The sequence below is a fragment of the Brachyhypopomus gauderio genome, chromosome 17, assembly GCF_052324685.1.
Source record: "Brachyhypopomus gauderio isolate BG-103 chromosome 17, BGAUD_0.2, whole genome shotgun sequence".
NCBI classification, from domain to species: domain Eukaryota; kingdom Metazoa; phylum Chordata; class Actinopteri; order Gymnotiformes; family Hypopomidae; genus Brachyhypopomus; species Brachyhypopomus gauderio.
In genome coordinates, this window is record NC_135227.1 from 11,888,650 (window position 1) to 11,910,093 (window position 21,444).

General features: G+C 40.8%; 1 protein-coding gene across 2 annotated transcripts in view; it reads right to left on the bottom strand.

Moving 5' to 3' along the window:
- Positions 1-409: 409 nt before the first annotated feature.
- The window catches only part of prkd1 (protein kinase D1), a 35,732-nt gene continuing 14,697 nt past the window's right edge, over positions 410-21,444 (bottom strand). For both annotated transcript variants that reach the window (XM_076978176.1, XM_076978177.1), the window contains 17 exons: positions 17,503-17,634; positions 17,084-17,244; positions 16,624-16,647; positions 14,057-14,261; positions 13,023-13,100; positions 11,619-11,817; positions 11,369-11,492; positions 10,938-11,015; positions 10,443-10,725; positions 9,166-9,218; positions 8,169-8,241; positions 7,940-8,046; positions 7,623-7,784; positions 7,316-7,414; positions 6,295-6,562; positions 4,073-4,158; positions 410-1,436 (listed from right to left, as the gene is read on the bottom strand). In XM_076978176.1, the coding sequence (XP_076834291.1) occupies positions 1,218-1,436; positions 4,073-4,158; positions 6,295-6,562; positions 7,316-7,414; positions 7,623-7,784; positions 7,940-8,046; positions 8,169-8,241; positions 9,166-9,218; positions 10,443-10,725; positions 10,938-11,015; positions 11,369-11,492; positions 11,619-11,817; positions 13,023-13,100; positions 14,057-14,261; positions 16,624-16,647; positions 17,084-17,244; positions 17,503-17,634 (2,351 nt within the window). In that variant the 3' untranslated portion in view covers positions 410-1,217. The remainder of the gene's footprint in view (positions 1,437-4,072; positions 4,159-6,294; positions 6,563-7,315; positions 7,415-7,622; positions 7,785-7,939; positions 8,047-8,168; positions 8,242-9,165; positions 9,219-10,442; positions 10,726-10,937; positions 11,016-11,368; positions 11,493-11,618; positions 11,818-13,022; positions 13,101-14,056; positions 14,262-16,623; positions 16,648-17,083; positions 17,245-17,502; positions 17,635-21,444) is intronic.

A 21,444-nucleotide genomic window follows, 5' to 3' on the forward strand; every position in this document is an offset into this window, starting at 1 on the left:
CTGAGTAGCCTGGAAATCACCGCAACCCACTATAAGCAAACAGGAGTACGGTCCGTCGTTTTGTTTTCTCACTTTCTCATGTTCGTAATTCGTCCGCATAAGCGCATGTGAGTCTACCCTAATGTTAAAGCAGGTTTGGTGAGCAGACGCTGGGGGACGTGTAGGTTATTACTACTTTGTAAATATAGGCCTGCTGTAAAATGTAGGCAATAGTGTAAAATATGAAATGTGCAGATACTTGAATATCAACTTTAATATTTCAACCCTAGTTATGATTGACGTGAAAAGTTAACGAACACCACTAAAGTTTAAGGTTTCTGTGTGTTTGGGGCAAAACATTTTTTTAGAAATAAAATACTGATCATCCTTGATTTTTCCGTTTATTTATCTATTTATTTTTTATTTAAAGGCAAGAGAAAAAAGGTCTCCACAGGCAGTGTTACTTTTCAGGCTGGCTGACTTGCACAGAGCACATAACCCCAAACCTTCAAACACACACACACACACACACACACACACACACATGCACGCAGCCACACACACACACACACACACACACACACACACACACACACACACACACACACACACACACACACACACACATTAAATATATATACTCAATGCTCATAAGAACCCACACAAAACTACACAAGCTGCAAGCACTTTCTGATATTACACTTTGTCTAATAATTCCACTAAGGCAACAGTCGCCACAGCATTGTGGTAGCTTCCAACTAATTCATACTGCAGATTCACTTTTGGTGGCTTTAGAAATGTGTCTTATCCAACACTGGTCACATAAATTGTGTTTTTAATTAACATTGCACAAATAATAATACTGCTCCTGCTACAGTTTCACTTACTGTATAGTTCCAAGTAAAATCTGTGTAAAATGCACAGATAACACATTTAGTTGTATTTTTCCTGAAAAAAACATGTTCTTGATTCTTGGGTAGTTTGAAGTACCAGGTAGTATTTGTTCTTAATGTGCCTTTCTCAGTGTAGTGAGCATGAAGAAAATATGTTAGGATGTGAGTGATTTTAACATAATGGAGTTCAGCTATGCTCTTTAGGCACTGGTGACATTACTCTAATTCTACAATAAATTAAATAACTTACAATAAAGCTGTTTTCAATGGCAGTGAAAAGTAATGTTTGGAGTTGATGTTCTGTTTTGACTGAAGTATTGTGGTCTTAAAGGGACAGGCAGCAACTCATAGCACACTGACTCTATCACTGAGTGTGCTCAGCACGGCCTCCTCAGGCCCCGCCTCTTCGCTGACATCAGCGTGTGGGTTGACTAAGTAGGCAGGGTACTGAAGGCCATTTTGCTCTGCAAAATGCTCCCAGCGCATGTCATCACTTTCATGTGTGATGTATCGCTCCTGCATCTTATACTCCAGATTACGCAGGTCTAACCACATCTGGTAGTCCTGTCAGAAAAAAAAGAAACAAGCAAAGCTTAATAGGTAAAATACATTTTTCATTATAGCTTGCTCCCAACAGTCGTTGTGCCATGTTTTGAATCAAGTATATATCCTGATATGCTGAACATTGATGTTACGGTTTTTCACACTTTTCCCACTGTACACAGAATTTGCACCTGAGCAAGGGTAGACTATACTTTATATATTGTTTTACCTATAATGCAATATAAGCTGTATGGCTTTTACACAGTGCAGTAGTACTGACTATTTGGGAAAGTATGTAGTTGAAAGCCTTTTTTACTTTCATCAGTGATGGATCATTTTGAAAAGTAATTTCTACTCAGAAATCCCTGTTCTCTTAAGGCCATTCAGTAATTTGAAATGGCAATGCTAATGTTTTAGTTTTTGGGGTTTTTTTCACCAATTTCTCTTAGTACATTCCAATATGTTTTGGACGTGACAAGCACGTTTGGATTTGTCCGTATTAACTGTCTGGTTATGTTTTTGCACATTCTTGAAGTGCCTAAATGAAGCTTTGAGAATCATTAACACAAACTAGTCATCTCCACAGGAACAGCAGATTAAGTGAAGAATGTACGACTAGTCACATTGGAAGAAGATTCTCTTCTGTATGGATATGTTGTAAGTGCACTAGTGAACTAGTAGCAGACAACACCCAATCCACCAGAGACTCCCAGCCCACTGCACCCAATATACAATTATCAGTACATAATAAAATGGTCGGTGAGAGTAGAAAAGGCTGTTTTTTTTGCAGAATTGAATTTATTAATTGCATGTTAAACATTAATTAATTAATTATTAATTGCACATTTGAAATATGGACTTGTTTGTGAGAAGGTCAGTTTTGTTCTTTAACTTGATTAGGATGAATGTTGCACTCTGCACCGTAAACCCGGATTTGGTTTTAATAAATTATTTTAGTAATCATTATTATGTTTTGTAAAAAAATATTGCCATTACTAAATAAAACTAGTTGTTATCATTATTGAGCTGAAATAGGCATTGCAATGATCATGTTAAGTAAAGATAACTGAATATGTAAAGTTTATGTTAGGTAGGGGTGGGGCCTGTTTGAATCGGACCACTGCACAGTGCGCATGAAGAGTTGTTCTGGTTGTGCATATTGTTTGAAGAACCTTTCGTTATCATCCCGCTGCACCCCAAATGTATGAGTTTTGAAATCAGTGTTTCTTCAAATGAGTATTTGCAACGTTGTCAGCTTCCAGTGCATGTACCTTAATGCTAATATATTCTTATTGGTTCATATAGTGCTAGAACATGTGTCTGTCATTCCTGTCTGATCATAGTTTAACTATAACCGTAGCATTGAAATATTTGTTCTGACAGTTCGGAGTTTATGGCTAATTTTAACTATTAATGTTATATATTTTTATATTGAAGCGTCGTCCAATGGGGGACGGCGCTACTTCCCATAAGTCCCTGCAACTCCGGTATTGTTCTCTGTTAATGTGATGTCTATGCATGTGTTGATTGATTGTGTACTTGATTATGTGCGTTACTTGGTTTAAGTCCCCCTTCATCAGTTTATGTAGTTGTACTGTGTGAAATATTCCATGCCATGTTTGTGTAGTGTTGTCGTGCTATTGCTATTCCCAAATGTTTCATGTATAAATTAAGTCTATTCTGTGTGATCATGGTCTCTTGCGTGAGTAGGTTGCTGAGGCAAATTTTATTTAAAAAGCCTTGTTGTGTTGCAATGGATCTGTTTGCTACCTCTCCTTCCTACACTACGCCACAATATTGTTATAATTGAATTTGAACTAGAGTAAAGACCACTAAAGAAAACTTGATTTGTCCATTGCGTCCACTTAAGAGTCTATGCTAATACAACTTAACTTCTTTAGTTTCTCTTTGTGCAAAAACTTAATAAAAAAAAAAGTAATTTAAGGCAACGGGTTTCCACGCAATTTTCTTGTAAAGTCAACTAATCAGGGTTAAGAGTGTAGGTATACAGATGATGAATGTTGCACTCTGGGTATACTGATGATGAATGTTTTGTCCATGGGCCACTCTACTAAGACATCATATCCATGTCAATAAATGAGAAAACAAGAGTTTTATTGTCTTACATCTCCAGTCACCTGGATTAGCTTTGATTCTGACAAAAAGCTGGAAGCTGTGGGACTCTTGGATTTGCTGATGCCCACCGGTTGGTTGTGCCGCACACAAAACTCCGTAAATACAGGGATCGAGCCTTTATTGTTGTGGGCCCTAAGTTGTGGAACTCTCTCCCTTTATCTCTCCGATCCTGTACATCATTGTCAGTTTTTAAGAAGCTCTTAAAAACACACCTTTTTGAATGTGCTTTTTAGAAGGTTTACATTGTTTCTTTTATTCTATTGATGTTAACTGTTTTATCAATTGTTGTTATTTTTATTTTTTTATTGTTTTTAAATTGATCTTCCATTTGTCTCTTATTTTTATTCTGTAAGCGCCTTGGGTGGCTTGAAAGGCATCTTAAATAAAATTCTATTATTATTATTATTATTATTATTATTATTATTATTATTATTATTAATAATAATAATAATAATAATAATAATAAAACGTTTCTGAAGATAATATATGGGGGGTGTAAAAAAAGAGAAATGGTGACTGACCTGGAGCCAGGGATGACTGAGGGACTTGTCCACGCTGTAACGCTTCCTCATTTTGACTTGCAGCAGGTTATTAATGAGGTCAATTGCTGAAACAACAAAAGCAGGCTGTCAACGGCCAGGGTCATGGTGGGCCAGCCAAGGGATTTGGAGTTTGTGGGGGATAATGAGCAAAACCAACATCATGTTAACATTATTTCAGGGGTCACAGAGCTCTAAGAGTTGCCAAGGGTTCTTAACCTCAAGACCCAACCCCTAAGCCCCGCCTCCCACCCCAACCCCAGGGTGAGGAACTGGTGGGTGTTACTCACATGAATGGCCTGTGACAAAAATGGACCATGCTCTCAGTGCAGTGTTTCTTTAGCCTCAGCCTTTGTGTCTGCTCTCCTTACCCTCCTCTTTCCTCCCCCATACATTCCCTCCCATCTGAGGGGCCTTATTCTGACAGGATGCTAGCTAGAGTTGGCACCAGCTCAGTAAGTGTATAGCAGTTGGACACATTTTAAATAGTCATTTAAAAGGCACTCAAAGCATCACAGAGATTCTGTCATTATGCTCGCACAAGTTTTTTTTATATTTTATAAATGCTTTTATATTACAAAATAGGAAATTGCAAATGATGCCAATTATTGGCATAGGTTTGAAGCTAATATTTTCAAGTACACTATTAAAGGTTGTTGAGTTTTATTACTTCAAACTATGATTGGAAAGTACATTACTTCCCACAGCCTAAGAAACATCCAGTAAGAAACAACTTAAGAAAAGCCCTATTACAATGAAACTTATTTGACATAATCTGTACTTAAGTTTTTTTATAAAAAAAAACAACTAGTATGTAATTAATTTGGGCTTTAAAACAGTTTAAAAGGAGCCTGCAAAAAAGAAGGCATCTTAATTAAAGAGAAGAGCTAACATGAAAGCATACAAAATCTAGTTTGAATAATTAATGATAAAAAAATTCATCCCAACAAGATCAAATCTTGGGTTTCTATACCTTTTAAGATAAAGTCAATGAAGTAAATTAAAATAGTTTGTTCTGAAAGTCTTGACTCACATCACTAGTTTAATAAAGCTAAATTCGATGCCCAGGTACCTAAGTGTTTCAAATAGCTGCCGAAGGTTAGCTACGTTACTGAACACCTAATCACCGGACTAGTTTCCATTTTTGTTAGCATGAACTTGCTGTGGTGTGCAAGTCATCTATTAGTCATCTACTAATGTCTTTGCTTGCTACAAGGAACAGCACTAAAATCTATTCAGAAAGTATCTGGATATAACTAGAGAGGCTGCTTTGAGTGTTTACATTATTACTGAATTATTTATTATTACTGAGTGTTTAAATGATTACAACCTGGGTAGGTGAAATCATGTCTTAATGTAATACATTTGTTCACAGCACCAGCAATATTTTAATTGCATGCTAAAAAAATAGAACTTGTAAAGCATCCTAGACTACTGTACCATAACCTTTTGGACTGATTAATCAATGATAGTTTCTGTATTAATAAAAGGGTTAATTACTATGACAGAAGCATGAACTTGTACTATGTAGTCATAAAGTGATTAAAGATTATCTGGCAAACACTAAAACTATTTAACACTGAGGGGGACTGGTGAAATTATATGGCAGAACTGACAGGCAAGAGGTTTTATCATTTATCAAGTTTTATACTAATAAGTTGTATGGAGCTGTGTGCACATATGGATGGTATTGGAAAAGCACTATCTAGAAGTCCTCACTGCTGCAAATCAAATGCATTCCGCTATGTAGCCGCAAAATATGGGACGTGGGGATGGACTTCAGTTCACCACCCATCCCAGTATTTACATAGTAATGCTAATAATGTGTGCAGTGGCAGGCTTCAGTATAATCATTCAAATTTAAAGTTTTTCTAATCACCTGACCAGTATGTAGGAGGGTATGTACGTGACCTCCATTCCTGCACTGATTTACATGACCTATGTTTACTTTCTGGTGTCTACATCTAGTGTCTGGCTAGATGTTTGCTGTTGTCCATTTGAAGTCCATTGGTTTACCATTACTATCTCCTGTTAGTTTAGCATATGAGGTTATTATAACCTCCTTGGTTACTATTACTTTTGTTTTTCTGTTCAACAAATTAAAAAGTGCCATTTTGTATATAACATTTGATGTACACTAACATACTTCAGTTCATGCGTTTCCTAAAGACCACTCTTGGATTCGGGCCTGCCTTGGTGCTCACCTTCTTGGGTCACCTTCTTCCATGGATTGGGTGGATACATGAAGGCAGCATTCTGGATCTGGTCGTGGATGTCCTCGTCCTCGTTGAAGGGGAAGGTACCACTGAGGCTGACGTAGATAATGACGCCCACAGACCACATGTCGAGCGAGCGGTTGTAGCCCTTGTTCCTGAGCACCTCTGGGGCGAGGTAGGCCGGCGTGCCCACCACCGAGCGCCTGAACGACTTCTCACCGATGATGCGGGCGAAGCCGAAATCACAGAGCTTCACCTGCGGAGGAATGGGGCGAATGATCGGTGCGCATTAACCGTGAGCCCCAATGCTGGAAGCAGGCAGTTCATTTACTTGACTACGGTGCAACAAATAGCATCCATTATCCCCCCCATCCCACCCCCCACCCCAAACCTCCTTTTCCACAACAGACACCATAATGAGCAGTTGCCAGAGGCAGACTAAACTCGAATGAAATTATCACGCAGTTAAAAGCAGTTACAGTGAGCTCCCCTGCTGATCTCCCCTTCACTTTTAAAACATTTACTTTGCAGACGGAAGAAATGGAATTTGAGGGCACGGCACACCAAAACCTGTTCAGATGACGGCTATTCTAGATCTACTCCCTTTCCCCTTCTGGAAAATATTTGTGGTAAATAACACAAATGTGATTTGGTTAGTATTCCTCTGAGATGTTTGCTCATGCCCAAACACTGTGAGTCATCATTCTGCTTCAGTGATTCCAGAGCAAGCTTTAGATGGCTGAAACAATGGGGAGATCATTTAACATTCACTACAGAGATGCACACATGCACACACACAGACACGCATCCACACACATACAAACACAGTACACACACACACACACAAGTACACACTGCCCTAAACATAGGGTAAACTGCAATTACCATCTCTTAGTGTATTCTTTTGCTTTTGGAAAAGCAGATTAATTCATGTTTATTTTACCATGTCGTTCCATTCTACAGACTCGTGATTTTAGCAGCCAAGGGTTTCCAGCAGCAGTCCACTCACTTGTGGGAACGAGTCAGCGGACGCCAGCAGGACGTTCTCGGGTTTTAGGTCACAGTGTACGATGTTTTTGAAGTGAAGATGACGAAGTGCAACAAGGATCTGAGCAAATACAAGCAGATATGTGCTTCAGAAAAACACAGAGAATAACGGCGCTCACAGGATCAGATGCTAAAACCACATAAAACTGCAAAGTACAGGCTAAACCTTGTTATGAAAAATATGCTTTTTTGTTAAATCAAAAAGTGTGTATGCTGTCTGCCATGCCTAGGTGAAGCTTGAATGGCTGGTTGCTGAGAGTGAGACACACCTGTGTGACGAGGAACTTGGTGATGCGTTCTGGCAACCTCCCCTTCTCACTAGACAGTATCATCTCCAGCATGTCACCATGGAGCTTCTCCATGACAACAAACACGCGCTCCGGCGTCTCGAACATGCACTCGAGGTTCACGACACCAGGGTGGTGAAGGTTCTAAAAAAGACAGATACAAACCTAACCAAATACTACAGTATTGATATTCACCACATTTACATTTTCTAATTGCATTTTTCATGTCCTAATTACTGTAATTAGAAGAATGACAGCTTTGTAAGTGCTGTGCAGTATGGGAAGGTGGGGTCTTTCACCTGAAGGATGGCGACTTCGTTGCGTAGTTGACTTTCTTGCTTGGTAGGGAAGCGGAGTTTGTCTATGATCTTGATGGCCACGTCTCTGCCTGTTTTTCTGTGCTTGCCTGCAGATACATAATAAAATATTCAGATACATACTGTAAGGAAAAAATACTATATACAGATATACATATACATAACACTACATTCACCAAATTCAAAACCACTTATATTATCATTTTATTACCCCCATAGACAATTCCAAATTGGCCAGATCCAAGAACTTCATCAGGGAAAATTTGATATATTGTGCTAATATCCTGCAAAAGAACAAAGAAGGAAAATATTACTGACAAACAATGTGTGTAGAGCCAAGACTGGAATTATTGCTTGAAATCTTTGACTTGGCCTGAGCTAGGCTGTGGATGTTGTGCTGTTATGGCTGCTGAATTAAGAGCAGTTGCACAGAGAGATATTACTGCATCCTGCTAGGGCTGTCAGAGAAGCTCGGGTAACTATGGCAATCCCATGGCCAAGCAGGTAATCACAAATAATCTCCAACAGAGCCACTGAGCGTTTATATCACACTAAAACTCAAGGCTACAGGTATGGGCAAGCCAGCGAACTTAACAGAAACACAGCTCAAAATGGGAGAGAAAAAGAGCCTTAGAATTTTGCTTTTAAAGCAATACATTAAATTGACACTCCTTGTTTTCTTTTGCTGCAAAACTTATGTATTCTATATATACATATTCTATACATATATGTACATGTGCATGTGTGTTTATACACATATTCTATACATATAACAGTTACTGTTCATTTTTAACATGAATGAGCTTGAGAACATGTTTTCCTATTTTAAAACTGTGCTGTATAAAACCAGCTTGTTTTACACCAGGGATGCCCATTACGTCGCGAAGAAAGTGTCAGTTGATCGTGAAGGAATGTCCCCCCCTCAACAATTTACATTCGAGGCGAGGTAGATCTTTCTGACTTGGTCATCTTATAAGTAGCTCGCAAGCTGAAAACTTGTGGGCACCCCTGTTTTACACCATAGACAGTCTAGGTTAGTTCTTAAATTTAACATTTATTGTTAATCCCCAAATATTAAATATGACTGTTACCACATGTCCCATTTCTTCCTTTCTCCTTTGGTGTAATACACAACCAGCAGGTTGGATGTATTTGTTTTAAATTATGTTGTTTACAAACTGTCATGAATATCACAAATCCATATTTACCACATTCTCCTGAATCTGGCAGTTGGACACAGAGATGCTTACGGAGATGTCTTCTGTTGGGGCAATAAAAAAATGTGATAATCCTGCATAGTCTCAGGTGTGGAACCACACAGAATTGATATGCTTTTTGCTTTTTTGATCAGCTTTTTTCACACACTCCAGTGTGTAAGAGGGGTCTTAAAGACTCCAGTGTGTGAGAGGGGTCATGAAGACTCCAGTGTGTAAGAGGGGTCTTAAAGACTCCAGTGTGTAAGAGGGGTCTTGAAGACTCCAGTGTGTAAGAGGGGTCTTGAAGACTCCAGTGTGTGAGAGGGGTCTTAAAGACTCCAGTGTGTAAGAGGGGTCTTAAAGACTCTAAGTGCTCTGATTGGTCCATTATTTCTGGCCAGGTAATGTTCTTATTCTTCAGCTTCTATGACTTAAGGCTGTGTAATCAGGTTTTTCGTACCAAACATTAATGAACTAACACAGTTCTTGTGAAATATTCCTACAAGTTCTAAGTGAGTGGGGAAAGCAAAATATTTCTTAAACTATGCATCATTATATCAGTATTTAGTTTTTAATTGAAGAAAAAAAACCCCTTACTTTCATCAACAAAGCAAATCAACATTGACTAAGGGCGTACTCACACTAGGCTCTGCGATCCGGGCCCGGGCACGGTTGCCTGCCGAAGCACGGTTCGTTTGGCTAGTGTGAGCGCTCCAACCGTGCCCGGGCCCGGATCAGTTAACCGTGCTCGGGCTCGCTTTGAAGAGGTGGGCCAGGGCACGATTCATGTGGACTCGGGCACGGTTCGCTTCTAGTGTGAGCGCTATCCGTGCCCGGGCCCGCTTGGTGCCTCGTCTGATTGGTTCATTTCGCTGGAACTCAAACATGACATCAGTGATGCGACGCTCACGTTAAACAGTCATAGCGGCAAAGCGATTAGCAGACAATCGTTGTGTTAAATGATCGATAAATCTGTGCTTGCACCGTGTTTCTGCACTCCCAAAACGACTCCAAAAATACAATAAAAAGAGAATCATGAGCTCTATAGTGTTGTGCGAGCGCGCTTTTTTTCCAAATAAAGCGGCGTTGTGATGACGTAAGCGTGCTCGGGCCGGGTTGCTGAAGCGAGTGTGAGTGCAGGCCAGAGGGGGAGTGGGGAGGGGGGATAACCGGGCCCCAGCACGGATCCAGCAAACCGTGCCTAGTGTGAGTACGCCCTAACTGCAGGTCACTATAAGAAATGCTGACAGATGTTTGCATGCCAAAGTGTTTGAGTGTCTAGGCCGTACTGTGGTGGCTATGGCCGCCGCGGTGCGCCAGGCCCTTGGAGATGACGGGCATGAGGGCATGCTGGATGGCCGTCTCCCACATGTGCGCCACGTCCTGGCCGACGCCACTGACCAGCATGCTGCCACGGCCTGAGGTGCAGTCCTCCAGGCGAGACAGGTTCTCCCCCACATAGTACACCAGCGACGCGGTGGCGATCTCAAAGCAGTGTGGGTTGGCTCCTTCGGAAAGTAGGCTGAAAGTCTTAGCTGGCTCCAGAGACAGAATCTCAGATAATGGAATTTCCTGCAGGACAAAATGAGAAGAAAGAAAAAAAAGTCTTAAAGTGTACAGGAGTAACAGTACTGGATATAGATGCAAGGATAAGATAATTTTTATGACATTAATGATTAGTTAAGCGATCCATCCATGTAGATTAGGTAATGTGGTTGGAAAGTGAAACAATGAATTGAATATCTTAGGATTAATGCGTTTGTTGATTGACTGATTGGACTTGCCTTGTAATACTTGCTCCCAGTATCATTTTGGAAGAGGGTGATGTACTTGCTGTCCAATCTCCAGTAATGTCTCTTTCGCTGGTTTAAAATAATAGAAAGGTTGTCCATTATCCCAGTGTTAGAATCATCCTCATGGGAAATGTCATCTTTTACTCTTTCAAATAATCTCTCAGCTCTGTAAAAGGAGGTTAATAGCATTCTTTTTGCACAAAAAATGTTTTATCATAAAAAGCTCCCGTATCATCTTTTTACCATGAAACACCACACTGAAAAAAGAAATTTCCTTTAAAAAAAACTCCCATCAAGACAGTAAAACTGCTTTAAATCTTGCAGGAGAGGAGCAGAACTCAATGTTGGTATATCAAGTCATAACTACACTCATGCTCCATGGGATGCGTGCCATAGAGCAGACAGGAGGGCCCACGTCTTACCAGTGTGTCCTTGCTGGTGAAGTGCACCAGCCAGCCCTCCTTCATCACACTGCTGCTCTTCCTCTTTGTGTGTCTGACCGACTGCACCACTCGCATGAGAGGGATGTTGTTGCTGGTGCATGGACTTACAAATGCAACAGGCACACAACACGTCAGTCACATGAACATGCAAACATGAATAATAACAATGTAATAATAATTATAATTGTCAGGGGTGTTGATGCAGTCAATACTATGTTGTGCAAGCTACCTGATGATTCTGTTGGAGTCATCTGGGTCTGGATCATGAAAGTCTGTAAGTTCACCATGGCCCACATCCAGCAGGGCGGCAGACTCGGCCGCCAAGGCCTCCTCCATGTCGTCAATGAGAGGACTGCCCCTCTCACCGTCGTGGTCATCACAGCCCACCTCCATCACCACGTCAGACTCAGCACCAGGACTCAGCAGGTCTAGAAGAGAAGAGGGGAGGTGAGGAGAGTACAAGAAACTGAAAGAAGCATGAAAGATGAAAGGGCCATAAAAAATAGCAAACTGCAAAACTGCCCTCTTGTCACGTCTAGCCCTTCCCTCCTCCCTGGTCCCGCCTAGCTCCCCTCTCCCATTCGTTCCTCCCTCTGTCTATCACGCCCCCGTCTTTAGTGCCCACACCTGTGTCTCGTTTGCTCCCCTGTTTTAGAGTATATATTCCCCTCAGTTTTACTCCCCTGTGTCGGTCTTTGTGTTTCTATGTGTTCATTTCAACCCGTGCTGGTTCCCCCACGTTCGGTAGCCTGTACCCTCCTGTTACTCCTTCCTCGCGCTGGTCTGGTTTGTTCCGTTCGTCTTCCTGGTTTTGATTCTCATTTCTCGTAGTAGTTCGTTTAGTTATTCCTTTGTATGTTTTGCCCTATGTTGGTTTGTCTCGCCTTAGTGGTTCCCTGTCTCCTTGGTTAGAGTTTTATGCCTGCGTGTTTGTAGTTCATGTCCTGTCGTAGCTCCGTTCTGTTCTTTCTGTAGCGTCATTGACTATTCTGGTTATTGTGTTTATGCTTGTGCTTGTTGGTTGTATGTTCAGTTAAGCTGCCCTGTGTTATGAGTGTTTTATGCCCAAGTGTCTTAGTCCTTATTTAGTTGGTTGTTTACCTGTCTAGTCCTTGCATGTTCTCCCCAGTCTACTCATCCCCTTACTTGGTTGCTCTCCTTTTGTTTAGTGTTTGTTTGTCTTATTTAATAAATCACTTGAATACTTGCGTTTGCGTCACCCGCCCCTGTGATTCGTTACACCTCTCTTCCAACACTGATCCTTCCCCACGTTTATCACTCCTTATGAAACCTCCACTGCTAAGTATGCAACAATGTAAATGTAAATGTAATGTAAATGTGCCATATATGTCAATTGTGATTTTTTCACCGCAATCGAAATTTGTCCTCCGTTTTTTACCCATCTGTGCAGTTAGAACACACACTAATTACTACTGATTACTAGTAGATTACTGTAGATTATTACAGATTGACCAGTTTAGATTTGTTAGTTAGGATATCTTAAGCAGAGACAAAGTTGTACATTACAAATTTTAAATGCTCTGTGGGATAAATATTGTTGTACTTGGTGGAAAATGCAGTGCTGTTGATTGGGACATTAAGAAGCTGGTAGAGACACCAAAGTTAGACTTGCCTCCATTTCTTGACACCTCTCCCAGACAGTTGTTTGCCACTTTGGGTGCACATCGTTTGTGGCAGTTGAATTTGCAATCTGAAACCGTGTTAGGGGGAAAAGGGAGATGAGAAAATGTGGCAAAGATGGAGAGAGAGAGAGAGAGAGAGAGAGAGACCTGGCACTCTTGCTTGAGCGTGTGGTGTGCTACTGGCTGACAAGCTGAGACCTCGCACGTTGCAGTAGCACATTAAAGATGTTTCTATCAGCCATCAGCCAGTACGCTGCTGCCTGACACACTGCATACCTTTACCTTACATCACAGCAGAACAGCTCTGCAGCTACACGCGTGTGATTTGCACACAAAAGCCTCAACACTGCACATCATTAATGTAATGCGCCCATCCACTGCAAACATCAAATCAAATTCAATCAGTTTTATTGTCACATCTCACTCACATGGTAATATTGCAATTATTCATTGTTATATAAAGAGTAACAATGATGGATTTGGGCTAGAATGTGGGCTAATGCTGCCACGATTCCTGTCTGCTAGTTCCCTGGGAATCTTGCCATGTGTCCTTGTGTCTTTTTTCTTGTTTTGCATCTCCTCACTTTATCACCTGTTCCTATGCTTAGCCTAGTTCTTCTGTTCATAGAATCTAGTTCTGAGTTCCCCATTTACCTTGTGGTCATTGCCTGTGATTCTCCCTAGTTCTACTCACCCTGTTCCTGATATCTGTTTTTAGTTTCTCGTTATTTTTTTATTGACGTGCCTGTTCTTTGGTTTGATAACTCATCTATATTTTTCATCATACATTCTTGACCAGTCTCAGCTATTTGACCTTATTTACTTTCAGTGATTACGACTATGAATTTGCTCATAACACATCCCGCATCTCAGCACCTGCATTCTGCCTCACGTCCTTGCTCATTAAAAATGCCACGAATGCCTTATTTCACACCATAGTCTTTAAAAGCAAATGCATTGCACTTGAAGCGGGTGATATACCTTTAAAGAGCAATTAAAGCTAGCGGGAAGCAGGGGATCGTACCTTTGCACTGCAGGCCCTGGCGGAACAGGCCCTTCAGGAGCTTCTTACAGTGCTGGCACACAGTGGGGCGCGTGTAGGAGTGGATGACGAACGTGTGCGGCACCTTCACTTTAGACAGCAGGATCTTGTCCAGCTCGATGGGGCGGCCGATGTAGGACTGCGAGTTGGAGCGGCCTCTTCCTGGGAACATGTCCGCCTGGCTCTTCTGATGAGCAGAAGCAACACGGAGGCTGAAGAGTGGGGGGGGGGGGGGGATGTTGGCGTGGGTGTGGGTGTGGGTGCGCAAACCCGCACACCTGCTGCCTGATCTAGGCTGCATGGCAACCTGGTTCCATGACCGAGGACAGTAAGTGCCGACAACTTGCTTCGACCACGAATGCATTTGTTCAAATCCAGTGAACTTGTGCCATAGACACAAAATTGCCCGTGTTATTTAATGCCAGAGTACACTGGCATCTTGTTCTCTCTTGACTTAGAGAAGAGAGCAAGTGGGCTTCGCTTAACATTGCTGATTTATTGGGGCACTTTTTGTACTTGCCACGTAAAACATTGCTTTTCCGGATGATTCACTGCACTCAAAGATTTTCGACAGCTGTAAAACACCTTGGGTCTTGTGAATGTGAGCACACATTCTTGAAGGAGCAAACAAGAATGTTTTCCTGGGAAAACGAGGCAGTGGGAGTCTGGTGCTACATTTGCATTCATCTCAGAACAACCCGTTTTTGCATCAAGCTGCTTTTTAATGTGGCACTGATTGGCAGACGTGCAGATGTCTTACCACCTGTTGAGAATAGACCTGACATCACGCAGGTGTGCCAAATCAACTGCTCACTGCACTCAGAGGAAAGCAAGCAGTCGATACCCTCCTTGTCTTCATGTTCTACACTTGGCCAAAGGTCTTAAGCAGCTTACTGGAGAGAGGTGGATCATCTTCTGAATAACGTGTTCATTAGACCTATTCTTAAACAACCTTTTTTAACCCAAAAGTGAGAAATCCACTTAACATACAACCTCTTCATACATACACCTGTGACATACACATGAAAAATGACACATAGTTTGCGCGCCATGCATAAATATTGCATAGCTTTCTGGCTATAAGGCAGAAGCCACCCTCCACTATATATACATGGTGTTATGGAGGGGGTGGCTTGCATCATTTTTTCATATTGCTCTGGCTGCATTTTCTGGCTGCTGCCAGTTCTGGTTTGTCTGACAGCTCCAGTTTATTCTGGTCCATGTTGTGCAAGGTGTCATAAATGCAGAGGGAAGGAATGCTCTAGAAAAAGAATGACCCAGGTATGCTTGACTAAACTTCTCTGCAGAGAGGAAATGTTGCTGAATTTTCTCACTTAAATGTTGCACTTGTCTTAGACGCCAAGACTGTCTCCAGTCTGAGGTACCTGCAAGGTGCCAACATCTGAATTGAGTTTTCAGCTTCTGTGGAAGAGAATTCTGCCCTAACTTATTTAGACTTGGTCACTACATCCTGTCACTTTAATCATTAAGTTGCTTAATCTCATTAAAAGTTGCTTAATAGGAGATCACCCTGGCAAATCCCTGAGTGGATTATTAGTTACAACTGTGTAACTGGTCTGTGGACATAACACATAATATATACTATTATTAAATATGTTGTTGTGCTTTGCAATTGCTGAAGAGAGTGCAAAATTGTATATTGCTGCTTCTGTGGGAAAAATGTTTAAAGAAAATAATTAAATGTTTAAATTAAATATCCTCAACTTATTTGTATAAGAAGGGGACAATTTCTGGGCTCAGTTTACCTTAACAAAGTCACTGAAGATTATTATCTTAATTATATTACCTTAATCTAGTGTATTCACCAGTCATTGTAACCATCTTACAAATTGTTTCGCCATCTGGTGTCTTCTCTTTGTAATTAATTTGTTCATTTATCCCCAAACAAGTTTATCTGAGGTGACATTTCATTACACATGCAACTAGATGCCAACAGACCTATGACTGCCAACAGACCTATGACTACCTATGAGGTGTTGGGCATATGTGCAGTACGTTGTTGAAGTGATTTAAAGTCATTTTTTGGCCAGGATCATCCGAGGCACTGGCATGCCTCACCTACTCGTCTGTCTTCTGTGAGGTAACCTGGGCACACTCAGCAGATGTTGGTTTTTGCAGTCAACAGTCGATTAACAGTTTCCTTTAAACAAACTTGAGTGTGTATCACAGCATTTCTGGTGTCAGGATAAAATGTCTCAACCTTTGGGAAAGGGATTTGAAACTTGCTACATGACTGCAGTGAAAACAACACTATCTGAATATTTCTGAACTTCATAGAAAATGTTTACACTTATTCTTAAAGTCTCAACTGATGTGTCATGTTTCTTGCAGCCTCAATGACAATCACATACCACATTTGATGGTAACTGAAGTCTGTGGTGACCTAGACATAGGTGATAATGCCTATTTAGAGGTAAAACAGCAATTACATATTTATCTGTAATAAAAAATGAACTGTATAGTATGTAGCTTTATTAGGCAATAAGATAAGGTTAGTAAGAGGTTGTTCCACTGGAAAGGCCACTTACCTCCATGCTGGGACTGACAGGAGACTGGACAAAACACACACAAGACAGGGAGAATGCATTTAACTTGATATTTTGAGTAACCTAAATACAGGGAATGTGCACCAAATTCTTGAACTACTTGGACATTCAATTAAATGTTAAACTGACAAACACTTTATTCAGAATATTCGTTTCTATAAGGCTATATGTAACCGCTCTTTAGTGATAAGTGAATTTTCATAGTTTAAGTCTAAGGAGACATGTTAGGAGACAATTGTTGTCCCTGTTAACTGTCCACTTTACACTTGTGGTAGATTATCAGTTGCAAAACAACATAACATTGCTTTAATAGCTATCTTACAAGCATAGCGTGTGTACACTTCTCTTTTGTGTTAGCCAGGCTGGCAATGAGTTGGTTTGCTGAACCACTTCTTTCTTGTCTGAGGGCTAAAGCATCGACATGGCAACAGCTGAAACTCACCAGTAAGGCCTCGTCGGAGGTGGTGGGTGATGGCTCCACCGACACCGAGCGGGTGTTAGTCAGGCCTGTGAGGGAGACGTTGGACAGCCGGCGTTTCCGAATTCCGCTGCAGTTGTTGGGGATCTTAAAGGCACAGCGCTTGTGATAGTTCAGCCCACATCCTTAATCCAACACACGACGGACACAGAAGGGAGCATGCGGGGGATTCAGGTGGACTAATTAGTATTGTTTTGCTACTCCTCAGCTTTATCTGAGCTTTCTTATTGTTCTTATTGGTTTGATAAGGTATTATTTAGGGAAACCGGTCCCCAAAAGCTTTGTAGAAGTGTAATCTAAGCTAGCATTTCTTGATGAAGTATTTCTTATACAGTAAAGTCTTCTATAAGAATTTTGTAAGTAGATTTGAAGGGTCCTCTTACCTTCGCATTTGAGGCCTTGCCTAACCAGCCCCCACAGCATCTCTCCACAGTGGTCACAGAACGCTGGTGCCCGATATGAGTGGACAAAGAGTGTGTGAGGTCGGATCTGGAAGTCCTCCATTGTGGCCGAAGCTACAGGGTTTAAAAGGATGATTAAGGATGAGCAATTGTGCTCACAAGAATGAAACTGAGAGAAGCCTTCACAAAAATGCAGACAGTTCCAATATTTTATTGTGTGGTGATCATATGTACCTAAATGCATGACAACTTGTAAAAGTAAAGGTTTACAATAAACTGCACAAGAACATTCTTCAGCCTTCATTGTTTCTAAATTCACACAACCAAAGTCTCGCTCTGTTTTGCTATAATAAATCAAAAAGGCCCAATATTCCTCCTCCTCACTCGCATGCCCGTCACATCATTTGGACTTTCGACATCATGGGGGAATTGAGCTCTGATAACTCCCAGCCATTATAAATAAACAAATTGTATGTCTTTGAAAAGAAAAGGCTAACAAACGGTGCAGAGGGAGATATTTCTCATCTGATGGTGCCCGCTCTCGTGAGGCTGTGTCTGGAGAGGGCGCGCCTTCAGAGGTGCAGATGGACCGGAGTCCTGGCCAGAGCCGGGCTTTCAGAGGCCAGGCTGGCACTGCCGCTGCGACCGCCTCCTGCCCGGGACCCTGGGCGACTGGCTCTCGCCGCCCTGGCCCTCGCTTCCTTGTTCGAGCAGAGCGCATGTCTGCCGGGGTTAATGGGTTGGAGATTAGTGCCACCCCACGAGGGACTCATGGTCAGTTGCAAATTAATTAAGGCCTGGGCCGCCTGAACACAGCACAGACTCAGAGAGGAGCCAATTTGAAGCTCTGTGGCATTGATTTTGACTCTGAAGTGGTTTAGGCATTCAGCTTCCCTTTAGAACATACTGCCGAATTTTTTGAAAGTTGTATCAGTTTTTTTGTTTTGAATTTCGTGATTCTTAGATATCTACTATAATCTAATACAAGAACAATAACAACAACAATTAAAAAGAAACAACAAATGACTATACAAAAGTCTAAAACATGTATTTCAAATCTAACAAACAGCTTTATTTATGTTTGTAAATTGTGTTATGAAAGAGTGGCTTGGGGGGGGGGTGGGGAATGTTTTGATTGGCTCTTGTTGGCTGCATGTTGGTGGGACCAATAGAGGCTGAGTGGAGAACCCAGCGGGAGGACTGCTTGCTTCAGCATGTGCCTGTCGCCTCCTCTCCAACATGGCTTCCCCACAGCCCGCTCAAGTAGAATACATTCTGATTACCCATTCTCTGGCTAAATTGCCTCAATTCATTCAAATTATTGTTTTGCCTTTTGTTTAAAGGGCAAGATATGTTTGCAAGTTTGAACTACCTGTAAACTGTCATTAAATGCTTCAGAGAAATGAGGGTGGCACGGAAAATGCACCCTGAACTGACTTACAGTAAATAGTGTGTGTGTGTGTGTGTGTGTGTGTGTGTGTGTGTGTGTGTGTGTGTGTGTGCGTGCACCCACACACTTGCCCTCCGTTTTTCATATTGCTTGTGGAAGTATAATATGTACTAGTCTTGTTTAGTTGGTTTGTAGCAAAATAAAGATGAAACAGGGGAAAAATGTTGCCATATTATGTTGGCTTGACACGAAAGATGCATGATGGGTAGAGAAAACTGTACACTCCCTGTAATGTGAAGGCTAATGGAGTAGTGACTCAACCAGTGGGAGCACTACCATTATACTCCTTCCTCCTTCAGAAGGCATGGGGTCACTTCCAGCTCAGCCGTTCTTTCTTCAGCAATGATTGTAATTATGCCGATCTAGATGTACAGTAGGTCGGCAGGACACTTTGGGTACCTGCACTGAACGCATTATGTCTGATTCAATTTGTCATTTCAGAGTTTTCTAAGTTCATACTGATGGAAGGAAAAATCACATTTCAGGCTATTTGTGAGTGGAAGGCTAGTATTTTCATAGCATGCTGGCTATACTAATCACTGTGAGAGATGCAGTCAGGGTCATTGTGTGCAAGGAGATGACGTATTGATGAGCTCACTGAGAAAAAAAATCCCTTTCTGTTCAGCTTTGAATAGGCTGACGGTAATGGAACTGTGAATTAAGCTGTTTTCCCAATAATTATTTTTTATTATGTTTCATTTGAACGCAATCCTAAAATATCTTCCGAGTGATTATATAAATATAACCGAGGGATTCAGAAGAAGATTAAATCTCTATAAGTTATAAAATGTATTCACAAACTTATAACATAAGTCCCCATAAATATACATAAATTATCATAATTGCATACAGGTGTTGATGCCATCAACAATAGTAGCTTGTTATTTACTATTCAAAATGAAATTGGATCCATAAATGCAACTAACATCACAAAAATCTTTATGAATACACTTGAAATGCATTATGGGAACTGGATTCATAGACACCTTGCATAGTTATGAAAAACACAAAAAAATTGTGAAATTAAGTGAAACAACATATTATTGTAATATAATATTCCCAATGGCAAGCTAATATTGCCACTGGGAAAATTGTTTTTAAAGAATATGTTGTTTGGCAACAAATAACCCCCCCATCCCCCAAAAAAAAGGTTTCAAATCAAGTCAAGCCGGTTTGAAACAAAACAACAACACATGTAATCTGTGACTTTTCCCTTATTTGTTTATTTATTATTTTAACCTTTATTGATATAAGAAGTTCCTTGAGATTCCTTGTTTTTTTAGGGATACCTGGCAAAGATAGCCCTATCTCTATATAACTGTTATATAAAATCAAACAAAAACAGACATAAGACAATTTAAGTAAATCATAATCAAAACAAACAAAAACAGACATAAGACAATTTAAGTAAATCATAATCAAAACAAAGAATAATCACAAAATACAAAATCTAGCTCATTATTATCAGTTGTACTCAACTTTATACAGTTTTAAACAGAGCTTTAAACTTAGAGAGACAAAACCATTAAGCTGCAATATGTTTTAAAGATTATTCCAAGACTGCCCAAATCTTGGGAACTTTGTAGAGCAGCTGAGAGTGAGAATCACAGCAGCTGTTGCAACATGATCGAAAAGTACATAAATAAGAAGGGAGTTTGCCCAGCAGGGATTTGTAAATAAAAATATACCAGTGCTGCTGTCTCCTTAGCGATGAGTACTGTGATCCACAGGCACCAAGCAGCAAAGCACAGAGAAGTCAGCATGCAGGTAAATAATATCCCCACAGAGTACAACAAAATGTAACTTGTTGAAGTGTTTTCCAAGCTGCTAATTTCAGGCAGGTCCTGTTATGATAATAGAAACCCAATCTAACCTTCATGTTCCTACTAGATTCACAAGACGCATTGTTAATGAGCACCCATCATCTAGACAACTACCCAAGAACATATAGGACAACACTAGCTTGGTTTCATTACTTCCTCGGGTATGAATACCAACAGAATCTGAGACATGTGAACATAAATTTGATTTTCTTAGCATTAAGAACCAACTTCAGACCATACAGAAAAGCCTGCAGTAAAGGCAATCTGAAGCCCATTCATATGCTGACTCAGAAGAGTCAGAACTGTAAACATGTCCTTTATAATATTTCTTTAGAAAAAATAGAAAAAAATACAGGGGCTAAAATTGATCCTTGATAGACTCACTTCAAGATCTCCAAAAACCTGACTTACTATTTTACCAAAACTTGAACAAAACTTGACTTTACCTAAACTTGACCATCTTTATATGCACACTGAGATCTATCTGCAAGGTAATTCATAAACTATTCACCTACACCAGCACCACAGCAACAGCAACTCAGAGTTGATGGAATCAGATGACTTGGATACATTACCAACAGGGCAGCACATGTCCAAGGCACTGATAATATAATTTTGTTACTAATAAGGTCACTGTTGACAAGAATGACA